The sequence below is a fragment of the Vicugna pacos genome, chromosome 11 (genome assembly GCF_048564905.1).
Source record: "Vicugna pacos chromosome 11, VicPac4, whole genome shotgun sequence".
In the NCBI taxonomy this organism is placed as follows: domain Eukaryota; kingdom Metazoa; phylum Chordata; class Mammalia; order Artiodactyla; family Camelidae; genus Vicugna; species Vicugna pacos.
This window is the reverse complement of record NC_132997.1, coordinates 96,654,082-96,675,664: the sequence shown is the minus strand read 5'-3', so window position 1 is coordinate 96,675,664 and position 21,583 is coordinate 96,654,082. Positions and strand designations below refer to the sequence as shown.

The window sequence follows — 21,583 nt, the reverse complement described above, 5'->3', positions numbered from 1 at the left end:
CTAATTTGACATTTTATCCATTTTCTAATTTGATCCCTTTCTCCTGTCTTCTAAGTACAGGATGCATAATTGTTTTCTGAGCCCCCCAAGAAGTGTTGGTCAATTCAATCAGCTTGCAGGTGCTTAGAGTCCTTTTTCCCTATGAAACTATTAGGAGAGATTACTGAGGCAGATCACTGTAAATTACATTTTCTAATGATTAAGTTGTGCCTTCCACCCCCTCCGCATACTTTGCTATTTCTTCCCCCCAGACACATGGAAAGGTTTCAGCTTTTAATGAAGAACTCCTTTCTGGAGCATGTTTTTAGAATATGAGTTTAGTAGCACACATGATGTAACCCCAGTTCCCAACTTTGCGTGCAAGATCTTTGTATGAAAACGAAACCATAAATCCCATCTGAATTCTAGCTGCTGGGCTCTTTAGAGGAAGTATTCCTGTTTTTCTTTTTTAAAGAAACCACAATACTATCATCTGAGCAACAGATCCCTGGCTGAGAAGCCAGAAGTACTGGAAGCATGTTCGCCTTCTCTCTGGCCACAGTGTGTCCAGAGAAGTGAAGTGATGCTCCGCGCTGGGCGCACGGAGCAGGTTTCCATGTCTGCCCCGTCCCCAGGACCCCGTTGGGACTCAGCAGTGGGAAGTTACACCAAGAAGAAAAGAGCTCTAAGCCTGAGCTGCATGCCGTTAGATGTGTCCTTGCTCTAAAGCCAGCAGCTTTTGCAAACAAACGCGCTCCACGTAAGTAACACGTTAAAATGCCTGGACAGCCAGTGAGCTCTGACAGGTTCAAAAGCGTTAATAGCTCACTGCTTCAACCAAACAGGAGCTAATGCATCACCCAGGTTGTGGTTTTTAACCAATCTCACAATTTGAGATGATGATACCTATTAAAGATCGCTATTTTTCACGACCTCAGATAATACTTCTTCAGGAGTTGCATTACTTAACTAAATCAGCAAGGTAGTTCATAGCGCCCTATCTTAAGAGCAATGAAAGCAACATAATATATCCCCAACCATCGTCCGGACTAAACTGCCTAAGTACCTGTAGAAAATTAGCTGTCGGAATTAGCCACACTCTTTTTGTAACCTTAGGGAGCTGGACTCGAATGAAAAATGAAGGCGCTGTGAAATGTGTCCGTTTAGCCTCGCAGTCCCCACAGGGCGAGGTGAATAGTTCACAGCCCCGCTGGGGGAGTGCTGAGTGGCACGGAGAGAAATCCGTCATCGGCCCGCTGTCACCAGTGTCTGCTCGTTGGTTCTTCTTCTCTGAGAGTTCCACAGTGTCAGGGCTAAATGCAAACCCTTCCAGGTATAAAAAGAAAGAGAGAGAGAGAGAGAGAAGGAGGGAGGGAGAGAGGAAGAGGAAGGAAAGAGAGAGAGAAAAAGAAAGAGGAAGGAAGGAGGGAGCCCACTTGCTGATCAGCTAGTCAATCACCTAGTACTGAGAGAACAGTTACTGGGAAACAGAAGTAGTCACCTTGTTGTGGTTTCTTTCTTTCTTTTTTTTTTAAAGAAAAAGAAAAACAGAAGAATACTTCTTGGGAAAAACGCAGCAACTAGAATTCAGATGGGATTTATGGTTTCGTTTTACAGTTTTACATTTTACAGCCCTTCATTGTCCCAAAGACACGGATTTTTTAAGCAGCTGTCTCTCGGGCACGGGTGCCTGCTCGGGGCTGGCAGCAGTCTGTGGCCTCGGAGAGCGGGGGTTGCTCTCGGACTCCAGGCAGGAAAGAGGATGCTCTCAGTGACAGTGGCTCCACACACCCAGGTTCACACCCGGAGGCCCTTGTTAAAAAAGGAGAAAGATACCCATTTCCAAACCCAGGCAGGTCACTTGCTAGCATCAGCAAGAGGGTCTGAGCGTTTCCGGGGCTGCTTTAGAGAGCTCCGAGGGCGAGGACCCGTTTTCCGGCCCCGGGTCGCTCCTGGCATCTCTCTCGGCAGGGTTGGTGCGGAAATTTGCAGAGCAGAGCTCCCTTTGAGCAAGCAGGAGAGAACAAATTAGATGGAGCACACGTTCTGCGAGTCTGGTTCAGTGTAGGTCAGTTTGTAAGGAGCCCAGCTGTCTGGGCTGCAGGTCGGCCTGGGAGCTGGCGGGCTGGCTTCCACCGAGGCCAAGAAAATCCTCCCTTTTGCCTCAGAGCAGCGATTAGTAAGCTCCTCAGTGAGCGGCGTGGGTGAGGAAGCCAGGCTGAACAGTGTCCAGCTCTCTGTGACACAGCCCCCCAGGTCCCCAGGCCTGCGGTCTCACTGGCCCCCCAGCTTCGCGCCACGTGGAAGATGCCCTCTCTCAAGACTCGGCTGCCAGGGGAAAGGTCTGTGCAGCCTGGACATTTTATTTTTCAGGTTTGAAGCTGTGTGTCCGAGGATTTAAAGGTGTTTTGATTGGGTGGTTCTGAATAATCTGATAACTTTTTTCTAAAGCTAGAAATTGAGAAAATTCTCTTTGAAGATTAAAATATATATATATATATATATATATATATATATATACACACACACATATTATTTGTTCCACAGGATGAAGAAAAGGCCAGATCTATTCTAGGTAGTGGAACTTTTAAGGATCAAAGTATGTTTCATCTCTGAGGTTGTGTGTGTGTGTGTGTGTGTGTGTGTGTGTGTGTGTGTGTTTGGTGGTGGTGGTGGTGGTCTTTGGTTTCTAGAGTAGAAAGAAACCCTTTCTCAGACTGGAAAGCCGCAGCCCCTCAGTCACGACTCACTGTCGTCTCTGAGTGCCCCCGGTGTATGTCTCATTCTTGATATTTATGTCCTTCCAAAAATGTTTTATTGAGCACCTACTAGGTTTCAGGCCCGAGTCGAAGGGCTGAGAATACAGAGGGGATGTGTAAATGTGATGAGCAGAAAAACAGAGCATGGTCCCTCCCACAAGTGGGGAGCAGAGGAGAAGCAGATACAGAAAGAAGCAGGCAGGGAAGGAATGCTGCCCCAGAAAATGCCATTTAGGGTGAGGGCTACTGATAGCTGGCCATGCAGAGAAAGAGGAAAGAATGTTCCAGACCAAGCTAAGAAGGCCAGAATCCCGCAGAGCCTACGTGAGGGGAGCTGGACCGGGGTGGGTGGGGTGTGTGGGGGTGGGGGGTGGCCAGTCCACACAGTGGAATCTACTGTGGGTTCTGGAGGAAGCTGTGTATGGTTTTAAGTGAAAGAGTGACATGATCTGAGATTTTTGTGTTACAAACTCGACACTCTGGCTCTTGTGTGGGAAATGGGTGGTAATGGGGTAGCAGTGAAAGCAGGCGGCAGGGATAAAGGTGATCACAGAAGGGTGGGGAGGGAAGTGGCGCCTTGGACCAGGGAGGTGGGCGGTCAGACAGACAGAAGCTGACAGGTTTGTTAATACTAATTGCTTGCATTCGTTCAGCACATAATCTGCACTGGGCACGCTTGTAAGTGCTTACTGTGTATTAGCTTCACGAGAACTCTGTGGGGAGGTCCTGTTATCCCCATTTTAGATGAGGAAACTGCAGTACCACAAGGTCAAGCTTTCTGCCCAAGGTCGCAGAAGCAGCAAAAGGTGGGACCAGATGAGCTCTCGACCACTGTTGTCATCCTGCCAAAGATGTGTTTTGAAGGTAGGTTCGTCTGCCTTCAGATTTCTCTTACCGAGAAGTGGATCAGCCCAAGCATTCTGCAGATTCTGACCGAAAGCCTTTGGGGAGCCAGGAGCTGGTCTCGAGGCTGGAGCCTCAAATGTGATTAAGGAAGACCTCACCCCAACCCTTGTGGGGCCGAGCCCAGTGGGAGAGACTCTTCTCCCAGCTTCAGTCCCTCTGTGCCCTCTACTCAGTTATTCGATGAGGTAGAAGCATTCCTGCAAATCATCAACCGAGAATTTTGTTGGAGGCGAGAGAGGCATGTCTTCCCACGTACAGGCGAGGGCCGCGGGCTGGGTGGGCTGGCCCCTCACAACCCCGGTCTCTTGCCACTGGGCAGCTCTGTGAACCTGGACAGACTTCTTAACACCTTTGAGCCTCAGTTTCTACATCCGTAAAATGGCCATAATACCAGCCTCACATTGTTACTGTAAAGGTTTAAAGAACCCCTAGCTGTCTGCACATGGTAGATCGTGTCTGGGCTCCTGAACCGCAGCTCATAGATGCCACCTCCGTGCAGGGCAGGACAGGCAATTAGAAAATGAACAGGCTTCTGGTGTCAAACCTACTTGATTATTTTCCAGTGATGTTTAGCACCAGTGAGTGAATTCCAACGAGCCTGATGCCTCATGTGCTTCACTACTGAGTTTTCCATACACCTCTCTGTGTGGAATAGTGCCGACCTTTCCTACACCAATACAATAAAAATAACCACACTTCGGTGCCCACTCCTCAGACTAGAGGTGAGCAGGACCCTGCCTCGCGTCGTTCCTAACTGCTCCCTTCCACTCTGAAGCCATGGCAGCAAGCGGGAAATGACACAACCCAAGCTGCACTTTCTCTCTGAAAGGCAAGTACTGGCACAGTCAATATAGTGTCCATTTAAGGGGAGTTGAGCAGAAAAGGCAAATAAATGTAAGGTGGACGTGTAGGTAGGCGTTGTCTAAGTGTAGCTGTAAGAGCCTGGATGGTGAAGTCAGACTCGCTACACGGCACTGGCTGTGCCACCATCGGCGAGTCATTAACCTCTCTGAGCCGAGGCGCCTCATCGCAAAACAGGCACCTGCCAACCAGGGCTGTTGTGAGAGTTTAATACAATATTGCTCGTAAAGTGCTTTTGCTTAGTAAGAGTTCAAACAAATGTTAGCTACTTCTGCTGCTGTGACAGCCCAAATGGTATTTTTCAAAAGGAAGAAGGGAAAGTTCTGAAGCCTCAGAAGAACAGCCGTTTACCTGCGCTGGCAGAAGTGTTCCTAGAGCACCCTGGAAGCTAATCTGTAAGCTATTCCTGCAGTCTCTTCTGAGCTAAGGGGGTGCGGGGCTTTATTGACCTTTGGAAATAATGGTTTACTGGGTTTTCAACTTTTCCTGTTTGCCAGCTCTGTTTTCCTAAAAATTATGTTAATTCAACTTGATAAATCTCATATGATGAAGACGGTCATAGCACACCAAGAACAGCCTAGAACAGCTGGAAGCCCACGTTCAAAAGGCCTTGGACCTATAGACGGTCTTTAAGAAGCAGAGAGAGTAGCCCGAAGCTTTAGGCTTGTGCTGAATGGCAGCCGTGGAACTCCGAAGACAGAGGTCCACCGTTTGTCACCTGCTTTTACCTTTCAGCTGGAAAATGCAATTGGCAAGTCATGAGGGCCTGCTGTTCTTAAAGAGATTTCCTGAGTCTCCAACTGTCAGCAGTGGCACGTGTGGTCGGTTCATTTCAGGAGTGGACAGGGTCATCTGAACCGCCAGAGATGACGGAAAGAACAATATATTTCAGTGTAAATGCCACAGGGTTGGAAGCAAAATTCTGCGTATTTGTGACTTAAAGTGGAAGCAGTATATTAAGAAATTATTTTGCAGGAAACTCAATTGTCCCCTCCAGTTGCGAAAATGCTGTGTTAACAGTTTTATTTATTAAAGCTTGTGAAACTAAATGAAAAAGAGCTGGAGAAAGGGACCTTTTTTTTTTAATTTCAGGGGGAAAAAAAGTTGTTTTGATCATTTTGAGTATTTTAGCAAATGGAAAATAACAAAAGAAAACCCCACGTCAGTGCTTCATTGTTCGTACAGATGTACAGTTCCCCAAATGCTGAAATTGTAACCAAAAATAATTTGAATTGGGTAGTTAAATTGAATTGAGTGCTAAGAGAAACAGCATAAGCCCCATTTTGCATTGTGGAGAAAAATTATTTCAGAAAAAGAAAGAATACAATTTGCGGCTGCTTAGTTTTCAGACCTTGGAAGCCATGTGCTGACATTTCTCCCTGTCAAGGCAGTGTTGACCAGTGGTTAGGATGAGGCTGGCTTTGGAGCCCAGTAGAGTCAAGGTGAATCTCTACTGGCATGCTGTGTGGCTTTGGACAAGTCCCTTAACCTCTCTGAGTGTTTTCCTCTTCCTTGGCAGGCAGACGATAAGAGCTCCTACCGCACAGGGTCTCTGCCAAGCAGGTGGCCCAGGGCCCCCCACACACTGTGAGTGAACAGTAGCAGAAGTAGGAGGGGGACGGCCGTGCTGATGAAGACGAGGGGATGTGGGTGTCAACGGTGTGCTTTCTTTTTACTCTCAAAATCAAGAACGTAGAGCCTAAGTTATTTAACGGGTTATGATGACTTTTCCCGTAAGGAAGACAAAAGGCATAAATACTTGCAAAGACCAGGTTCTGAAAGAACGTCAAGCCAAGCTGAGATGTAGAAAATACCAGCTCTCTGATTCTTTCTTTCCACTTTCCTCCTATTATTTCACACCTCCATGCCGTCTTTATAGTGAATGATTCAGTTGTCTGAGCTCTCCATAAAATGGTCCAGAAGATCCCATGACATCAGCATTGAGTCCCATGGTTCCAGCCAGCCTCGAGTTGTCACTAAAAACCAGAGAGAGTTCTTCCAGAGTGTGGAAGAATCCAGAATCCAGTCTGGGTACATACTGGCTTTTTTTCCCCTCAATCTTTTCTCTGTATTTTTTAGCTCTGGTTGAGGAATAGGTAATTTTCAACAAAGGATATCTTTTTTAGTAACTAGGAAAATCCTGATCATGGGTTTTAATTATGATTTTTAATGCACACTGCATTTTGTTAATGCTTCAAGCAGTTTATCCCTCATAGGAAAGTATTTGTAGCTGTATTTCCAAATTCTCATAAAAGAAAACCATTACCCAAATTTATATATGAGTGATTTTGTAATTTGTGGAATAATAACTTGTGGTGGAGTAAATCTTCAGCAGAAAACTGGGTTGGATCCTTTGAATACCAAGTGGGTTTCACTAGGAAGATCACTGAAGCCTGCAGCGTTGGTACGATTTAATTGCGAAGAGTATCTGAAGTGCCTTCTGGTGTTAATTGACAAACAAGAGCTGTCTTACGTCGCTTTTGCATGAATATGCTGCACAGAATTAAACCCTCAAACCATACGCATGGTCTTCAAAGAAAATAATAGGAAAAAGATGACAAGTCATCAATGAAATTTTCATATTCTAAGTAATTGATGCCCATCGCTCAGTTTTCCTTTCCTTGTGTCTCTTCTTTAAACGGTTCTAAAATTGATGTCAGCTTGGCAGGGTTGGTCTTGCTAACCTGACAGCATTTGGAACTCTGGAAATAACAAGGGAGTGAATGTAATACTCCCCACTCCACATCCCCACTTCACGATCAGTAACAGTAATTTGGAACCGTGTTTCTTTTATTTTTTAATTGATCCAATTAGTTTGAACACATTGTATCCAAATTGGGTTGCTTTTTGGTAGTAATGATTCTGTTGGTGACATCCGTTTATTAAGTACTTACTGTGTGCCAGGCTTTGTACTAAGCTTTGGGAGGCAGTTTTTGCCCCTTAGGTTTACCTAGTGTGGGAGAAGACAAGTGAATCAAAAAATGAAATAGAACAGGGAAAATCCTGCAACGGAATCCAGGCAGAACACAAGAAAAGAGTTAACTCACTCCTAGGGTGGAGGGAGCTAGAGGATGGCTGGCTCCCAGGGGTCAAAGTGAGCAGATGTTTCTTCCTGCTTTCCTAATGCTTTGGGGAATAAAATACATCATTTTGGTGAAATCCACCTCATTTAAACAATATAAATTACATGATGGTAAAATTAGGGCAGCGTCATTTCAATGTTGATCTAGAAAAAGCAACTTGGGGGGTAACTTTTTTATTTGAGTACTGAAATCGTTTCAGAAGGGCAGCAAATTTTATAAGGAAGATTGTTATCTACGTCATAATGTGTTCATGTAAATTCCAAATGATCATTTTCAGCCCCATCCACCCAAAGACTCTGAAGTCAGAAAATACAATACTCAACTGGAAAGGACGAGGTTTTACTTGCTCTCACATAAAGCAAGTGTGTGCTGTCTGAGTGTCTCCGTCTATCTCTCCAAGCCCCTTCCTAAGCCTTGGATTCGTAGAGTCAACTGCTTGCTGGACAGATCCAAGGGACCGTCCTCGGGCACCAGGCACTCAGTGCGGCCAAGGCTGAATCCATCCTATCCTTCTCCTTCAGGAATTTCCTGTCTCAGTTGACAACTGAAGTTCTGAATTCTGCCCTCTGGGTTGGAAGCCTTTCCTTCAACTCCCCCGGTGCTCTGGCTGTGTCTCTATCATGGGGCCCTGGTCACTCTTTGAGGCTGTGCTCCACCAGGTAGTGAGCTCTTGGGATCTTATTCCCAATGTCCAGCACAGTAAATGTTGGTTAAGTGAGAGACTATTGAGGTGCCACTTGTAACAGCAAAACGAATGGAAAACAGCAAAATCCATCCCTGGCGTTTTCTTTTCTGGTGCAGAGAGGAACAGAATGCCTCGTTAGACCAGCTAATCTAATAAGCAGAGAAAAAGGATGTTCTCATGAAATTATGCATTCACCCTCTGTCTCCATTTGCTGACATAGAGAATCCATCTAATTGGATTTTTCTCCTTGGGGAAATCTAAAGGGAATGGGTTTATTGCTGTCACATTTCCAACGTAGCCACTGTCCACCCACCTGCCTCCGCTTCCTCAAGGGACCTTTGACTTCTGGCCCCTTTTAAATTTGACGCGTGTCTCAGAAAGCTTCCACTGAGTGTCTTCTCAGTTACATTCACGGCTCCTTGGCAGGTCACGGCACCTAAGGAGGATATGAAGTTACTGGGGTTGGGAGGGGATAGCCCAAGACAAGAAGGGAATGTGCCTGCCGCATTCTCCTCAAATCCAACTGTTCGCACTTCCATCCCTCATACATCCATCCGTGATTCCGCGCGATGGGTCCTCACCCAGCACTTGGCACGGTGCCCCCAGCAGGCACTCAGTAGTTGGCTCTTGACCAGCTTATAAAGACAGCGCCACATGGTGGTGAAAAGTGGAAGCTCTGAAGCAAAAACAGCTGGATGCTAGCAGATGCAGCATGACCTTGAGCAGGTCCATTAACAACCTCCCTGTCTCTCCTCCTTGTTTAAACTGGGATAACCAGTATCTAACCCACAGAACCAGAAACTAAAGATAAATATAAAGGGCTTACTTAGCATGGTGCTTTGGCTGGAGGTGGGACCACATTGAGCAAAAAGCCTTCTTGTAGCTGAAATTCTTGATGGGATACAGACAAGCAAATAAACTGATGATTAAACAAAACAGGAAACCAAAGGGGTTCTATGATGCAGGGAACGGTGGTGGGGGTGTTTAAACTAATACTTGAAGGATGGAAAGGAGCCAGCCCCGTGAAAAGCCTTGAGGGGAGTGTTACAGGCCCAAGGCCGAACAAATGCAAAAACCCTAAGTGGGAGAGGGTGTGGACTGTTCTAGGAGGAGCCAGAAGGCATGGTGTGTTGGGTGCGGGAAAGTGAGACACAGGGGAAGTAGGTGTTGGGACGGTGAGGTTGAGAGCACCTGGGAGACCGTGGGATACATTGGGACCTCATTCCAAGGGGGATGGGAAGTCATTCAAGGGTTTTAAGTGGGGCAGTGGCAGGACCCCAGAGTGGGACCGGGACACTCGGTCTCTGTCCGAGGATCTTCACAACCTGAGGGAAACGTGGAGGGGACCATCTGGCACTGAGACGAAATGGGAGCAGAGAGGGGAGGGGTTCTGTTACAGAGTGTGCGGACCACAGGCCCCCAGTTCCCGACCCCTCGGGGTAGTGTTGGCCAGGGGCCGCGGGGGCCATGCCATCGGCTTCCATCCGTCTCTTACCCGAGCCCCTCACGGGACACTGAGGCTCGAGAAGGCTCTGGATTTTCTGGGGTCTCATTGCTGAGCATCCGTCCTCACGGAGCGCCCTCCCCCCGCACCATCTGAGAGGATGTGATACTCAGTGGTATTAATGCATCTGAGCTGTAAGTCAGGTTTCTTTTCTTTGAGAAAAACTCAAAAAGGGGTGTCATTCAGTGTCTTAGCTTAGGGGGACACCTTGGGCCGGCCTCAGGAGCCCCCATGTCACCGTTTTTCGTGCAAGGGGACATGGGACTGTACTTCCGACCTCTAGAGTTCTAAGTATGACGGCGACCGTAGTTGTGGATGAGTGACATTGTCACATTGAGAAGCAGTGGGTTTTTTCAGCAGAAATATTCATGGGTTTTGCTACTACTGTACTAAGTCACGTTTTAAAACCTTATCATTCATTTTACGGCTGCTGACCGCCCCCCTCCCCATTCCTCTTGTCTACGTGTTTTCCGACTGTCGTCCACCGAAAGCTCATTTTCTCCAATCCCTGGCTCCCCTGATGGATTTCCCCCATTTCTCACCCGTGAAGGGAGTCATCTTCTTGGACATCCATCTAAACTAGTTTTCAGGTGGAAAGCCTTGAAATTCTCTCTCTTTGTTCTACAGATTCCTGGATGTGTTACTCCTCTTGGTGTTAGGTATTCATATACGTCATGTCCAAAATGAGGATCCAGCATTGTTAGGAATGGAATTCCTGGATTATTAATAAAATAGGAGATAAGTAAAACAAAATGACTATTGAACAGTAGAGAATCTAAGCAATAAAAATAATATAACTTAGATTATATTAAATTTTTTTTTCTCCTTTCTCCGCGATCTTGAAACTGACCAAGCCCCTTCCCTCACCAAGACCGCTAAGCCATTATGGGTCCCGTCCCACGCAGGTGATGCTCCTGGTCCTCCTCCCTGTCATCTATGCTCTGAGCATCTTCCACCTGCTGGTCTGCAGCTCTGCCCCCTGCCTCTCTCTGCGCCCATTTCTCCAGCGTGTCCCTTTATATGACCCCTCTTCACGCCCCATCTCTTTGCTTCCCTTCAGTTTCATTGAATTTCCCTGTCCTCGCCTCCTTGGTCCACCCCCAGAGCTGCCCCTGCCAAGGTCACCAGCCTCCCACCCGGAACTCTCTGTTGTGTGAAGGACGACCACCAACTCCTTCTCCAAACTCATCTCAGCCTCAGTGGCCTCTCCCACCTCCCCCGCCCGCTGTCCTTCTGCTATTCCTGCCCCTCCAGGCGGGGCTGCTGGCAGGGAGCCTGCCCCGGGGGTCCTGTGACAACTCAGAGGACGGACGCTTAGAAGATGGGAATTTGAGACCAAAAGGCAGCAGGGTGTAAACCTCCCCCCGCAAGATTGATCTCCTTCTGAGCGGAGGGAAAGGGGCGCGGAAGAGTCTGTGCGCTTTGTCAGCGAGCGTGAGAGACTGTCTTTGTTCTATATTTTTGGCACCTTCTTCCTGAACACTCGTTGTTAAGTAGAGCACAGCTCAGACCTGCTGTATGGGCCTAACTGATTTAAACCAGGCATGTCCTAAATATATCAAAACCCATATGAAACAGGGAGAGGATTCTCAGTCCTGGGCTTAGCTGGGAGGGGGTCTGGTAGGGAAATTGTTTCTCATCTGGTACATTTGTAGCATCCCCACTTCAGTTTCTTCCTGTCCATTTTTATCAGGACTCTGGTTGCAAAGCCCAACTCAAACCAGCTGAAGCAACAGATAGGGGTTCCTTGAGGACGGGAAGAGGGGAAGTGGACTCCCGGGGCACCTGGAAGATCTTCCCTTTCTGTCCTTCGTCACAACAAGTGATGGCTGTGACTGCCCCGGGCAGTGTCCTCCTGCAGCCAGGGACCAGGCTGAAGGCAGCCCTGTGTGCACATCCATGAAGCTTTGAGAACAAAGAGGAAAGGCCTCTTGTCTAGAAGCCCCAGCTCCTAGCATGCTGCAGGGAAGATGGGTGATTGGTTAGCTTGGGTCCCATGTTTATGTTGGGCCTGGGGGTAGAGTGACCCCTGCAGAACCCAGTGGTGTGAAATGCATTCCCTGGGCAGAGGGGCAGACAGCATTATCAATACACACTGCCCGTCCTGCAAAGTCTAGTATTTAAAATAACTCTCAACTCATTATTGCCCTAAAAGATAAAATCTAGAGATGTTTAGAGCCCTTCCCTGTCTCCCACCAGCCTGGCTCCCCAGATTCCAGACTCTTAGGTCTCCGGGCTTTGCCACCCTCTGCCTGGAATTCCCTCCTCCCCCCAGCCCTCCATTGCCTGGCCGAGGCCTACCCCATCCTCCGTAAAGCCTTCCCTTTTTGCTGCACTCCACCTACTGTGCATCGCTCACCCAGTAAGGCTCTCTTCCTGCGTCAGTGACAGCCATCCCCTCACTGTGTTAGGTGTTGTCTGTCACCTCACCAGGCAGTATCCTTATTTGTCTTTATATGCCAGCAGCCAGTGTATCACCCAGCACATAGTAAGTACATAGGAAACCCCTGTTGCCATGATGGTAAAAAGAATAAAATATGCATATTACAAAAGAAATCACAAAACAGCTTAAAACCTAAATGAACTCAGGCTTTGCTCCTATCAGTGAAGACCTAGGAGATTGCATGTAATTTTAGGTCGGATGAATAGAGGTTTTGCTCCACTATTAGTTAATCTTTGAAATTCAGTATTTTATTGTGTCCAAAATCATTTTCCTCCCCTCCTCCACCACTGCTGTTAACATTTAATCATTGTTCAAAACTCTTCTTTGACACTTTATTATTGAGAGCTGGTTCCCTCACCTGCAGGAGAATAAGCAGAGACAAGGTGTAGAATAGTAGCCTATTATTGGAATCAGGTAGCTTCGCTGCTAACTCTAGATGGCAGAGCCTGGTAACTTCCAGAAATATGGTTCTCCCAACTCAGAAATCTGTGTGTGCTACTCATAGAAGGGTGCATGTGCGCGTGTGTAAACACACCTGCGTGTGTTGGAGGAATGAGGTGGGAGGGAGTGGGAAAGGAGTGTACTGTGGGGGCCACTGTGCAAAGTGCATGCATCTGAATCTCGCCTGCCTGAGTCTCCTTCTGATCTCGCTGGGTAACCTGAAGAGGTTAGTGGCCCTACGGGAGCCTCACGGGGTCACCTGTAAAGTAAGGAGGGAGTCAGATCCCTGCGATGCTGCAGCCTAGACATTCACGAGCAGCGTATCAGTGAGATTCTATGCTCATCTGTGTTGTTTTTCTTTTTCCGCAGAGGTCTCATTGCTAGCAGTTTCACGGAAACCCACTACCTGCAAGATGGCACTGACGTCTCCCTCATTCGCAATTACACAGTAAGCCCTGCGTGCCTGGACCACCGTGATGCTGTGCTGTCAGATCTGTGCTTAACCTCGGTAGCCGTTTTATCCTAAGCAAAGTCACATGCCCAGATTCTTCACTTAGACCCCAAAAGGATCTTGGGCATCACCTACTCTTTGGGCATATCTGTCATTGTAACACCGGAAAAACTTGGCCATGGCCAGGTATATGCCAGGACAGTCCTTAAAGTTACGGCTTTATTGCAGGCTGGCTTTGAAACCACCTGCCAGTGACTCTGGGAAACTAAGTTGGGCGAATCCCTCCTGGCAAACCACGCCAAAGTCAGAGATGGCTCGGCAAGCGGTCGTCCCTGGGCTGAACTCTGCTGCACTGAACTGGGAGGTTCCTTAAAGAAATTCAAAGGAAAATGGACACTGCTTAACTTTCCTATTTTAAATGTATCCACCATGTCAGTATCATTCTATATCATGGTTGTTACTCTGATGTGACATTGATCACCTCTTAGTCAGCTTCTGTAGTATCTGAATTTTATATGTAACTCAGACAAGGTGCTAATTTTACTTGTTCCTTCAACAAATGCTTACTGTGCTCAGCTGTGCACATGTGCAATATGGACACTCAGAGGGAGCTGCTGCCCTCTGAGGACTAGGGCAGTTACTTGTTTTAAAGAGCTACAGGTATTTGCTTTAAAAAGAATGAACTTAAAGAAAGGCTGTACGTTTATAATTGAAGTGTTGTCAAGTAGCCATTTTGGTCTGCAGTAATTTCTCCCCTCTCTGCATTAGACCAACACTTTTCTTTATCACATGCTTGGCACTTACAAACTGTTACCTTCAGACTGCCAGCAGTATGGTGGAGTGAATCGATGCAGATCTCCCAGCCCAAAGAAAGCTTGAGGGTGAAAAATAAGCAGAGAAGAATTTTTGTTAATGCCTGGCCAAGCTCAAGAAAGTCACAGAAATCCCCAGGAGGTAGAAACAAATTGGAGATATAAGCTCAGAGCAGCAGGTTGGTGCACTGAGGTCATGGGACCCCAGTGGGCTATTCCGGACCCAGAGAGAGGACCCGGTGCTTGGGGATTGAGATAGGAGAAATGAACATCTGCAATTGGGGATCCCTAAAAAGCTGGGCCCCCAAAGAGGTGGTTCCTCTGTGAAAAACGGACAAGAAAAACTCCAGTCCAGAGAAGGGGCAACAGAGAGAATTGCCTCCATGCGTCCTGGATTGAAGAAAGATTTCAGAAATAATGGAGCAAGTGAAACCCCAGCTAGACTCACCAAGTGTTTGTTTGGCATGGGGTGGACTGGTGTCCAGATTTCTAATACCAGCATGGAAGTGGAATTCCCAGTCAATATATTGACCTCAAAACTGGTCCCAGATCAACAACCCTGGGTCCGCTGGGCCCAAGCTGGAGCCAACCCCAAGCACTTCCACAGGGGTGTTTCCGCAGCCCAGCTTACATGTTATTCCCGTATCAAAAACGAAGAAGAAGAAGAAGATTATCAAAGATGAGCCCAAAATCAAAATTACAAAACACACAATTAAAAAAAAAAAAGCCAGTGTAAGTGACAAGGGAAGCGAGAGAGTTAGCACCTCCAGGAACACTAGGTAATAGAAAAAGCAGAGAAAAATGTCAACTATTTTAAAGAGCACAGAAAAGGCCTAATAGAAATTCCAGAGTGAAAATACAGGCAGAAAAAAAAAAAAACTAAAGCGGCACCAACAGTGCCCCTCTTCTGTTTAGGCCATCCAAACAGGAAGTTGGTTTATTGGTGGCATCGTGAAGGATCAGTTGTTGGTTTGAGAAGGCAGAGGGGACAAGGATACAAGTTTGTCCCTATTGAGTTTGTACTGGGACAGCCAAGTAAAGGTGTTCAGTGGACAGTCTGATATACGAGCCAGGGTACAGGAGAAGGATGGAAGTCTTCAAAAAAAGGAAGACCCGAGGCTCCATCTCAGATGCAAGGAATTGGTGCCCTGACTTCACCTAACTTTCTACTTTTTTTCTCTGTTTATCTCCTAGAAGGATCTCATTTAAAATGTGCTTTTAGACTTAGCAATAAAGCTCTCCTCACAGTGTAAATGGTCATCCCAAATAGGAACAGAAAAAAAAGACTTCCTAGAAATACTTGACTGTAGGCTCGAGTCCTGCACGTCTAGATGGTAGTGGATGGTCCTTGTCTATTACGGACTCTCTAGAGGATGGAAGATAAGCTTTCCAAGATATTTTAACAGCTTCATGTTTTCTGGTTCAATCTCTCTGACTAATTTCCTTTTCTTAGGCTTTTTTTTTTTTTTGGTCCTTTTTTCTCAGTTGGGAAGAAAAATGCAATAAGAAAGAAGAAGAAATAGAGGGCTAGATGAGTGAGGGTCTAACAGCTGCTGGGTGTGTGTGGGGCTTGGATTGTGAAGGCTGAAGGCTGTAAATCCGGGCATCTTAGACAGCAGCCCGGATGGAGGGGAGCTGGAAGGTTCATGGTAGTTGTCTCTGTCTGGTGGGAGACTCCGTTTTCTAGGATTACTGTGTGGGTGGGAGGAGGGGCGTTACAGTTCCCTTCCTGCTCCTCTGTCCACGAGGTGATGGTATAGACGGGCAAGCATCTGCTTCACCCTCTGCTCACTCCCTCACTCCTCCCCGTGGAAGCATCTTCTCAGGGAGATGAGGGCAGGAGGGGGCAGGCCCTGTAACCTCTGGTCCCAGCTAATTGGGGAGCGGGTAGAGTCCCTGCTTTGGAGAGGCTGCCAGGCTAGCCTTGCTGTCTTCCCTCAGTCAGCGGTGGCTGAGCCTTGCCCGCCCCTCTGGGAGTATTCCAAGGAGCAGTCTTCTGCGGCCCCAGCCTCCCCAAGATGGGTCCCAGGGCGTGGCTCACAAGAGCAGGGCGGGGAGATGAGGGGAGATGAAGGTTGGAAATTGCAGGGAGGCTCCCCTCTGCCCTGACCTAAGTTGAACCCTCTAATGGGATATACCAGGAACCCTTTCTTTGGAGGTAGTTAAACTGATAGTATGTTTTGATCTTCATTGGACTCTTTGAGTCTCTCTTCAGGTGAAGCAGCTGGAGGCTAGGTTATTGACACCCCTAAACCTTCGGAGCCAACCACATACACTGCTTTTATAATTAGAAAAACAATGACGTTTCTTGTAATCTGGTGGCTACCTTCCCCCATTCCTTTAGCGCCATTCTGAGCTGTCAGTCGTGTGACTGTAAAGATGAGGCGTGAACAGTCTTGTGCACTAAAGGCAACCCGCAGAGCTGGGCAGCCAGTCGTCCCAGCAGGGGCCCGTTAAGGGGAGCTGAGGGCCTGTGAAGGCCTCGTATTGTCTTTCGTGGTGAGGAGACACACACACGGCTTTGGGGGTTTAGTTGCTATTGAATCGGGCTGGGAGACAAAAAGAAACGTGCTGACTCATCCCCTTTTCCCTGAAAGTCAGCACACAGTGAATTTCCCTAAATTTAAAATTATGCATAAAACAGGAACCACTTTCTGGCTATCTTGTCTTTCTTTTTTCAATGTAGTCTCTCAATAGTCGGTGTGAGCTGGTTGACCAGCAGACTAGTGGCTGCTTCTAATTTTGGAACTGCTCCCTTTTATCTCTCGATCTTCCTGACAGGATGACATATTTATGGCTTTATCCTTTGCTGGCCACATCTAAGGGAAGATGTTGTTTTATACTGTCTCTTCTAATAAGGCCTGTGGGAGATAAAACACATGACATTTATGCTATTTACACCCCAAAAGACAACTCTGGGAATGGCCACAATGGTCCTCCAGAAAGTCTCCTGAATATTGTCTGTGCTTTGATCCAAGAGCGTCCTTCTTTGGGTGGGGGCGGGGGGAATCAGGCAGGATTAAGTTCATTCATTTATTTATTTATTTTAATGGAGGTACTGGGGATTGAACCCAGGACCTTGTGCATGCTAAGCACACACTCCACCACTGAGCTGTTCCCTCCCCTCCTCAAGAACATCGTTCTGTTGCATGCGTGTTAACTGAGCACCTCCACAGCGCCGGGCCCTGTGACTGCCACTGAGAATACAGCGGACATCACAAACAGACAGGGGCCCACGTGGGGCCTGGAGGGAGGAGACTGGCGTTATTCCAGGAATTACAGACTTAATTAAAATCTGTGCCAAGTACACTGAAGGGCCTAATCTGCTCTAAGGGACCGTGGAAGGCTTCGTGGAGGAAGGAATGTGTGAACCAGGATCTGAAGGTGGAGGTGGCATGAGCCGGGGATGGGGAGGGGAAGGACATTGCAGGCTGAGTCCAAGCTTTACTTGGAAGTGGGGAAGGGTTTATAACTTGACAGGGGCCAGGGTATGTAGGACTTGGAGGCCAAGGTGACAATTTGGTTGTCATGGAAGAGTATGGGGAAGCCATTAAAAGTTCTCAGCCAAGGGGGTGTCATGACTAGGGATAGGATTTGAAAGACCCCATTGGCTGCAGCATGAAAGAGGGGAGACCCAGCAAGATGGAGCAGTTGGCTCTTGTGGAAGAGCCTCAAGCTCAGGTGAGAGGAGAAGGCTGTGAGGCCAGTGGCACGTGATGGGGAGAAGGAGAAAGGTCTGACGTTCTACACCCGAGCAACACCCAGGAGGGCGACATTTGTTGTGTGTGTTTCTTGTTGGAAAAATTGATGAAAACATTTGGTATAATAGCCATCTAAAGGAGACCAGCAGTGTTAACTGAGGCCGAACCATCAGATAGGTGTGAAATTCTGTATTTTGATCAAAAGTATTGTTTGAGTGACGTCCCGTTCATTTCCGTGGCAAAGTTTTCCCATCAAAAAGAAGTAGAATCTTCTACAGCTGCCTTGGACTGAACACATCAGGGCAAATGGATGTTAGGGCCATGCCCCATCTCAACCAGAGAGCATCTGGAAAGTGTGAAAAGATGGAAGCAGGAGGGAAGTCAGAGGTCATTCACATCTCCTGAGTGTTCCAGGTGTGAGCTAGGTCTGCCATCAAATTCTTTAAAAATGATTTAAAATGGACTTAATTTCCCTGCCATCCCTGTCACTCTGCCCACATCTAATTGCATCGCTCTCAAAGGCAGCTCCGATCTCTCACTGACTGAGGCACCCAGTCCCCCAGGTCCTCACCGTGGCCCGTGTTGATTCCCCGCTTCACAGCCGTCTCACACCCCTTCCCCATCCACTCACAATTCTGCTACTGCAGCTCAGCCCTCCCTTCTTCTCAACCGGAAGACATTGTAGCCACCTGACATTTTCTTCTGACTTCTCATCTCGCCAATACGTTTTATCCAGCCACCACTCCTGCCTCCGTGATCCTTCTAGAATATCTTTCTCTTTATGCCATCCCCTGTTGCATTTGTATTTCGATCCTCCCAAATCGTCAGTAGCTTCCTCGATGCCTCCTCAACCGAGTCCAGAGTTCTGAGACCGTATTCCCATTCCACGGTGGTGACATACCTCACCTTTCCATGCCCACATTCATTCATTCATGCACTCATTCAACAACAAATGTGTGTCCAGTGCCCCATCTATCATCAAGTAAGCACCAACAATACGCCAGGCATTGTGCAAAGGGCTTCGCATACATCTTGTGGTTTGATCCTCACTGTAAATCCATTTCTGCTATTTTAATACCCAGATGAGGAAACCTGAGACGTAGCAGGGTTGGATAACTAGACAAGTCCCCCAGCTAATAAGGATTCAGACTCACATAGTCTGAATCTGGAATCTAAGCTCTTAACCACTATGATGCAAGCAAAACACCAGAGTGTGTGTGTGGAATGTCCCTGGCCCGGGTGCCTGTGTTATGGACTCAGTCTAGAGAGCTGTAGTGAGGTGGATCTGAGAATGGACTGGCCTTCATTTGCAGAGAGAGACACCCAGCAGGTGCTTCTAGGGGAGGGCAGAGGATGCTCTGCTGAGCTGCAGTCCTGGGATACGGAGAGAAGGCAGGCCCAAAGGCCCTCTGGGAATTTGCTGAATGCATGTCTCTGGAGCCCCGTGGAACTGAGATCAGTAAGGCCCCGTGCCCCATGGCAGTGTGCAGAAGAGGGGAGGACATGGTCCCCATCCTCAAGGAACATACCCTCTGACCACAGATGACACAACATGCCCGTGACCAAGACGCTTTAGGAACCAAACAAACAAGGGAGGACCCAAATCCACATGAAATCTGCATTGAGTTCCCAGAGGAACCCCAGGCTTGGTGACTTTCCTGCTCTAAAGTTGTCCAGAAAGCGGAGGCTCCGAGACCGCCTCCTGTCCGGAAGCAGTGTGCGGAGGGTGGGACCACAACCCGGGGAGGCAGGCTGCCCAGGTGTAAATCCCAGCCCGAGCCCTGAACCAGCCGGGAACTCGGACACGAAACAGACGCCACACCTGGCGCACAGTCAGGCCTCTAGAAAAGCGAGCCCGCTGTGGCCGCTGCTCTGCTTTGACCATCGAGTCACTACGTTTCTTAACCACCCTGGACCATCCGTTCCTTCTGAAGTCCATCATGTATCGTGGTAATAGGATGAGAGAGGGAGCTGCTGGCAGGAAGGGGGTGATGAGCTGGGCAGGGAACTGGGCTCTTAGGGCCGGTGTGTCTTCACGAGGTGGGGACTGGTCCCAGCAGCTCTGACCCAGCTCCCGCCGCGCCCTCCTCCTTCCCTGCTCCGGTCCCAGGATCCACACCAGGTCCCACACGACAGCCAGGACGATTTGGATCTGGGAGTTAGGAACTCGTGTGGGAGTGTAAGAAAACCACACTGCCTGGTCTCTAAGAGATCAGCTTCTCTCACACGTGTTCGCTCATTCGTTCAGCAAAAGAAGCTGAGGCCAGCGCAGAGGGACGCGGCAGGCAGAACGCCGCACTTACCGCGGGATGGGTTAAAGTGCACGTTTTCATATCCCAGGTCTGTGACAGCGCCTTACCTTTCACAGATCGATTTGGTCCCTGAAACCCTGGACAGTCAGTGTCAATCCCATTTTATGAATTAAAAACAGAGACTGAGTCTTAAACCCCCAGACTCCCAGCTCCGGATGGGCCCACACTCTCACAAGTGCAGGCTTGCTGTGTCCAGGCCCCGCGTGCAGGGAGGCCCCCCAAGGTCATGACCACAGTTTCGCAAGCTGTGTTCTCTCCTGCAGAATTCCCGCCCAGCCAAGTCACGCGAATGGCCCCTGAGGCCGGTCCTGTCCAGTTGCTTAAGCAGACACGGTTCTCGTTAGAGCTGGGAGCGTGGGTGTGGCGGCTGACTTCTCGACAATCCGCCTTGCACCCTCTCAGGGAAAAGTGTAATGTCGCCCAGTCACAGAAACACAGGGGGCTGAAAAGTCACTTTTTACTTTGCTTGAATGCACTGACGCCTTGTTTCAGTCTCAAGCAAATATGTGGTGGGGGGGCCAGATGTTCCGTAGGAGGGAGCAAAGGCTGGGCCGCAGGCGTGCTGAAATGCCGGTCAGCGAGCACACCCATACACACTCACACACCCAGGTCCACATACTTCCACACTGACACACAGACACACGGACACACACACTCACTCTCACACCCCTCCCACCTGCAGATCTTTCTGAGTTTGGAAATGACTTGAGTTTCCCAGGATTCCCCAAGTGATGTGATGAAGCGCATGTTCAAGGCAACAAGATACAGACGGAAACTGCCCGGCCGGGGGCTGAGGGGTTGGATTTCAGTCCCTGTCCTGCCATGAGCCCACCCGGGGACCTCAGACAATTATTTAACGAGTCAGGGCCTCAGTTTTCACATCTGTTTAGGGAAGGTTGGCCTTGGATGGCCTGAAGCTTCCCTCCAGCTAGAACATGGTGTGACTCAAATGCTGCATCGAGACAATTTGTCAAGTTGCACATTGCGGGGGAGGCCCTAGGAAGTTCCCAAGGAAAAGCGCATGGAAACTAATTTTCGCCCAGCCTACTCCTTAACAGAATTTGTCTGCTAGAGATCCTTTTTAATCACAAGGTCAGACCATTCTCGTTAGCAATTTAGCATATAAAATTCCTTCCTTCCTAGTCCAGCGAGAGTTGGGTAACAGAATTTTTATTTTACTTCCCGGATAGCGTAGCATTGAGGGCTGTTATTTTCAAGCTCGAGAGTTCTTACTCCAGATTCCTCTTCCCCACCATTATGTTTGATTGATAGTATTAAACAGAAGGAGAATTTATTTTCCTGGAGGGAGAAATGCATTAGGTTAAGTAATAAGTATATAAAATACATGGTTAGAGGTTTTGTAGAGGAAAAGATGTAATTTTGTGGTCATGCATGTTTGGGACTATTTTCTATGTTATGTTTTGTTGGTAGAAATAGAATGTATCGGATCAGCAGAACTAGGCAAAGACCACTGCGCACATAGGATGATGTCTTGTTCAGCTGTGTCTTCCGAGACGTGAGTGTGATGGAAAGAGACGGTAACTTTGACTCTCTTGAGGGAACTGGGAGAGGATGCAGTTTGGGAAGGAAGGGTCATTGTTCTGAGCGATCCAGTGGGCCCTGGGGCACAACACCTCCAGGGCATG

At 48.1% G+C, this 21,583-nt stretch overlaps 1 protein-coding gene across 3 annotated transcripts in view; it reads left to right on the top strand.

The window, feature by feature from the left end:
- Positions 1–21,583, top strand: part of ADAM12 (ADAM metallopeptidase domain 12) — a 323,192-nt gene that overhangs the window by 190,220 nt on the left and 111,389 nt on the right. For all 3 annotated transcript variants that reach the window (XR_012077674.1, XR_012077673.1, XM_072972099.1), the window contains exon 4: positions 13,031–13,109. Coding sequence is in view for 1 of the 3 variants with exons in the window: in XM_072972099.1 (XP_072828200.1) it covers positions 13,031–13,109 (79 nt within the window). In the remaining 2 variants the exon portion in view is untranslated. The remainder of the gene's footprint in view (positions 1–13,030; positions 13,110–21,583) is intronic.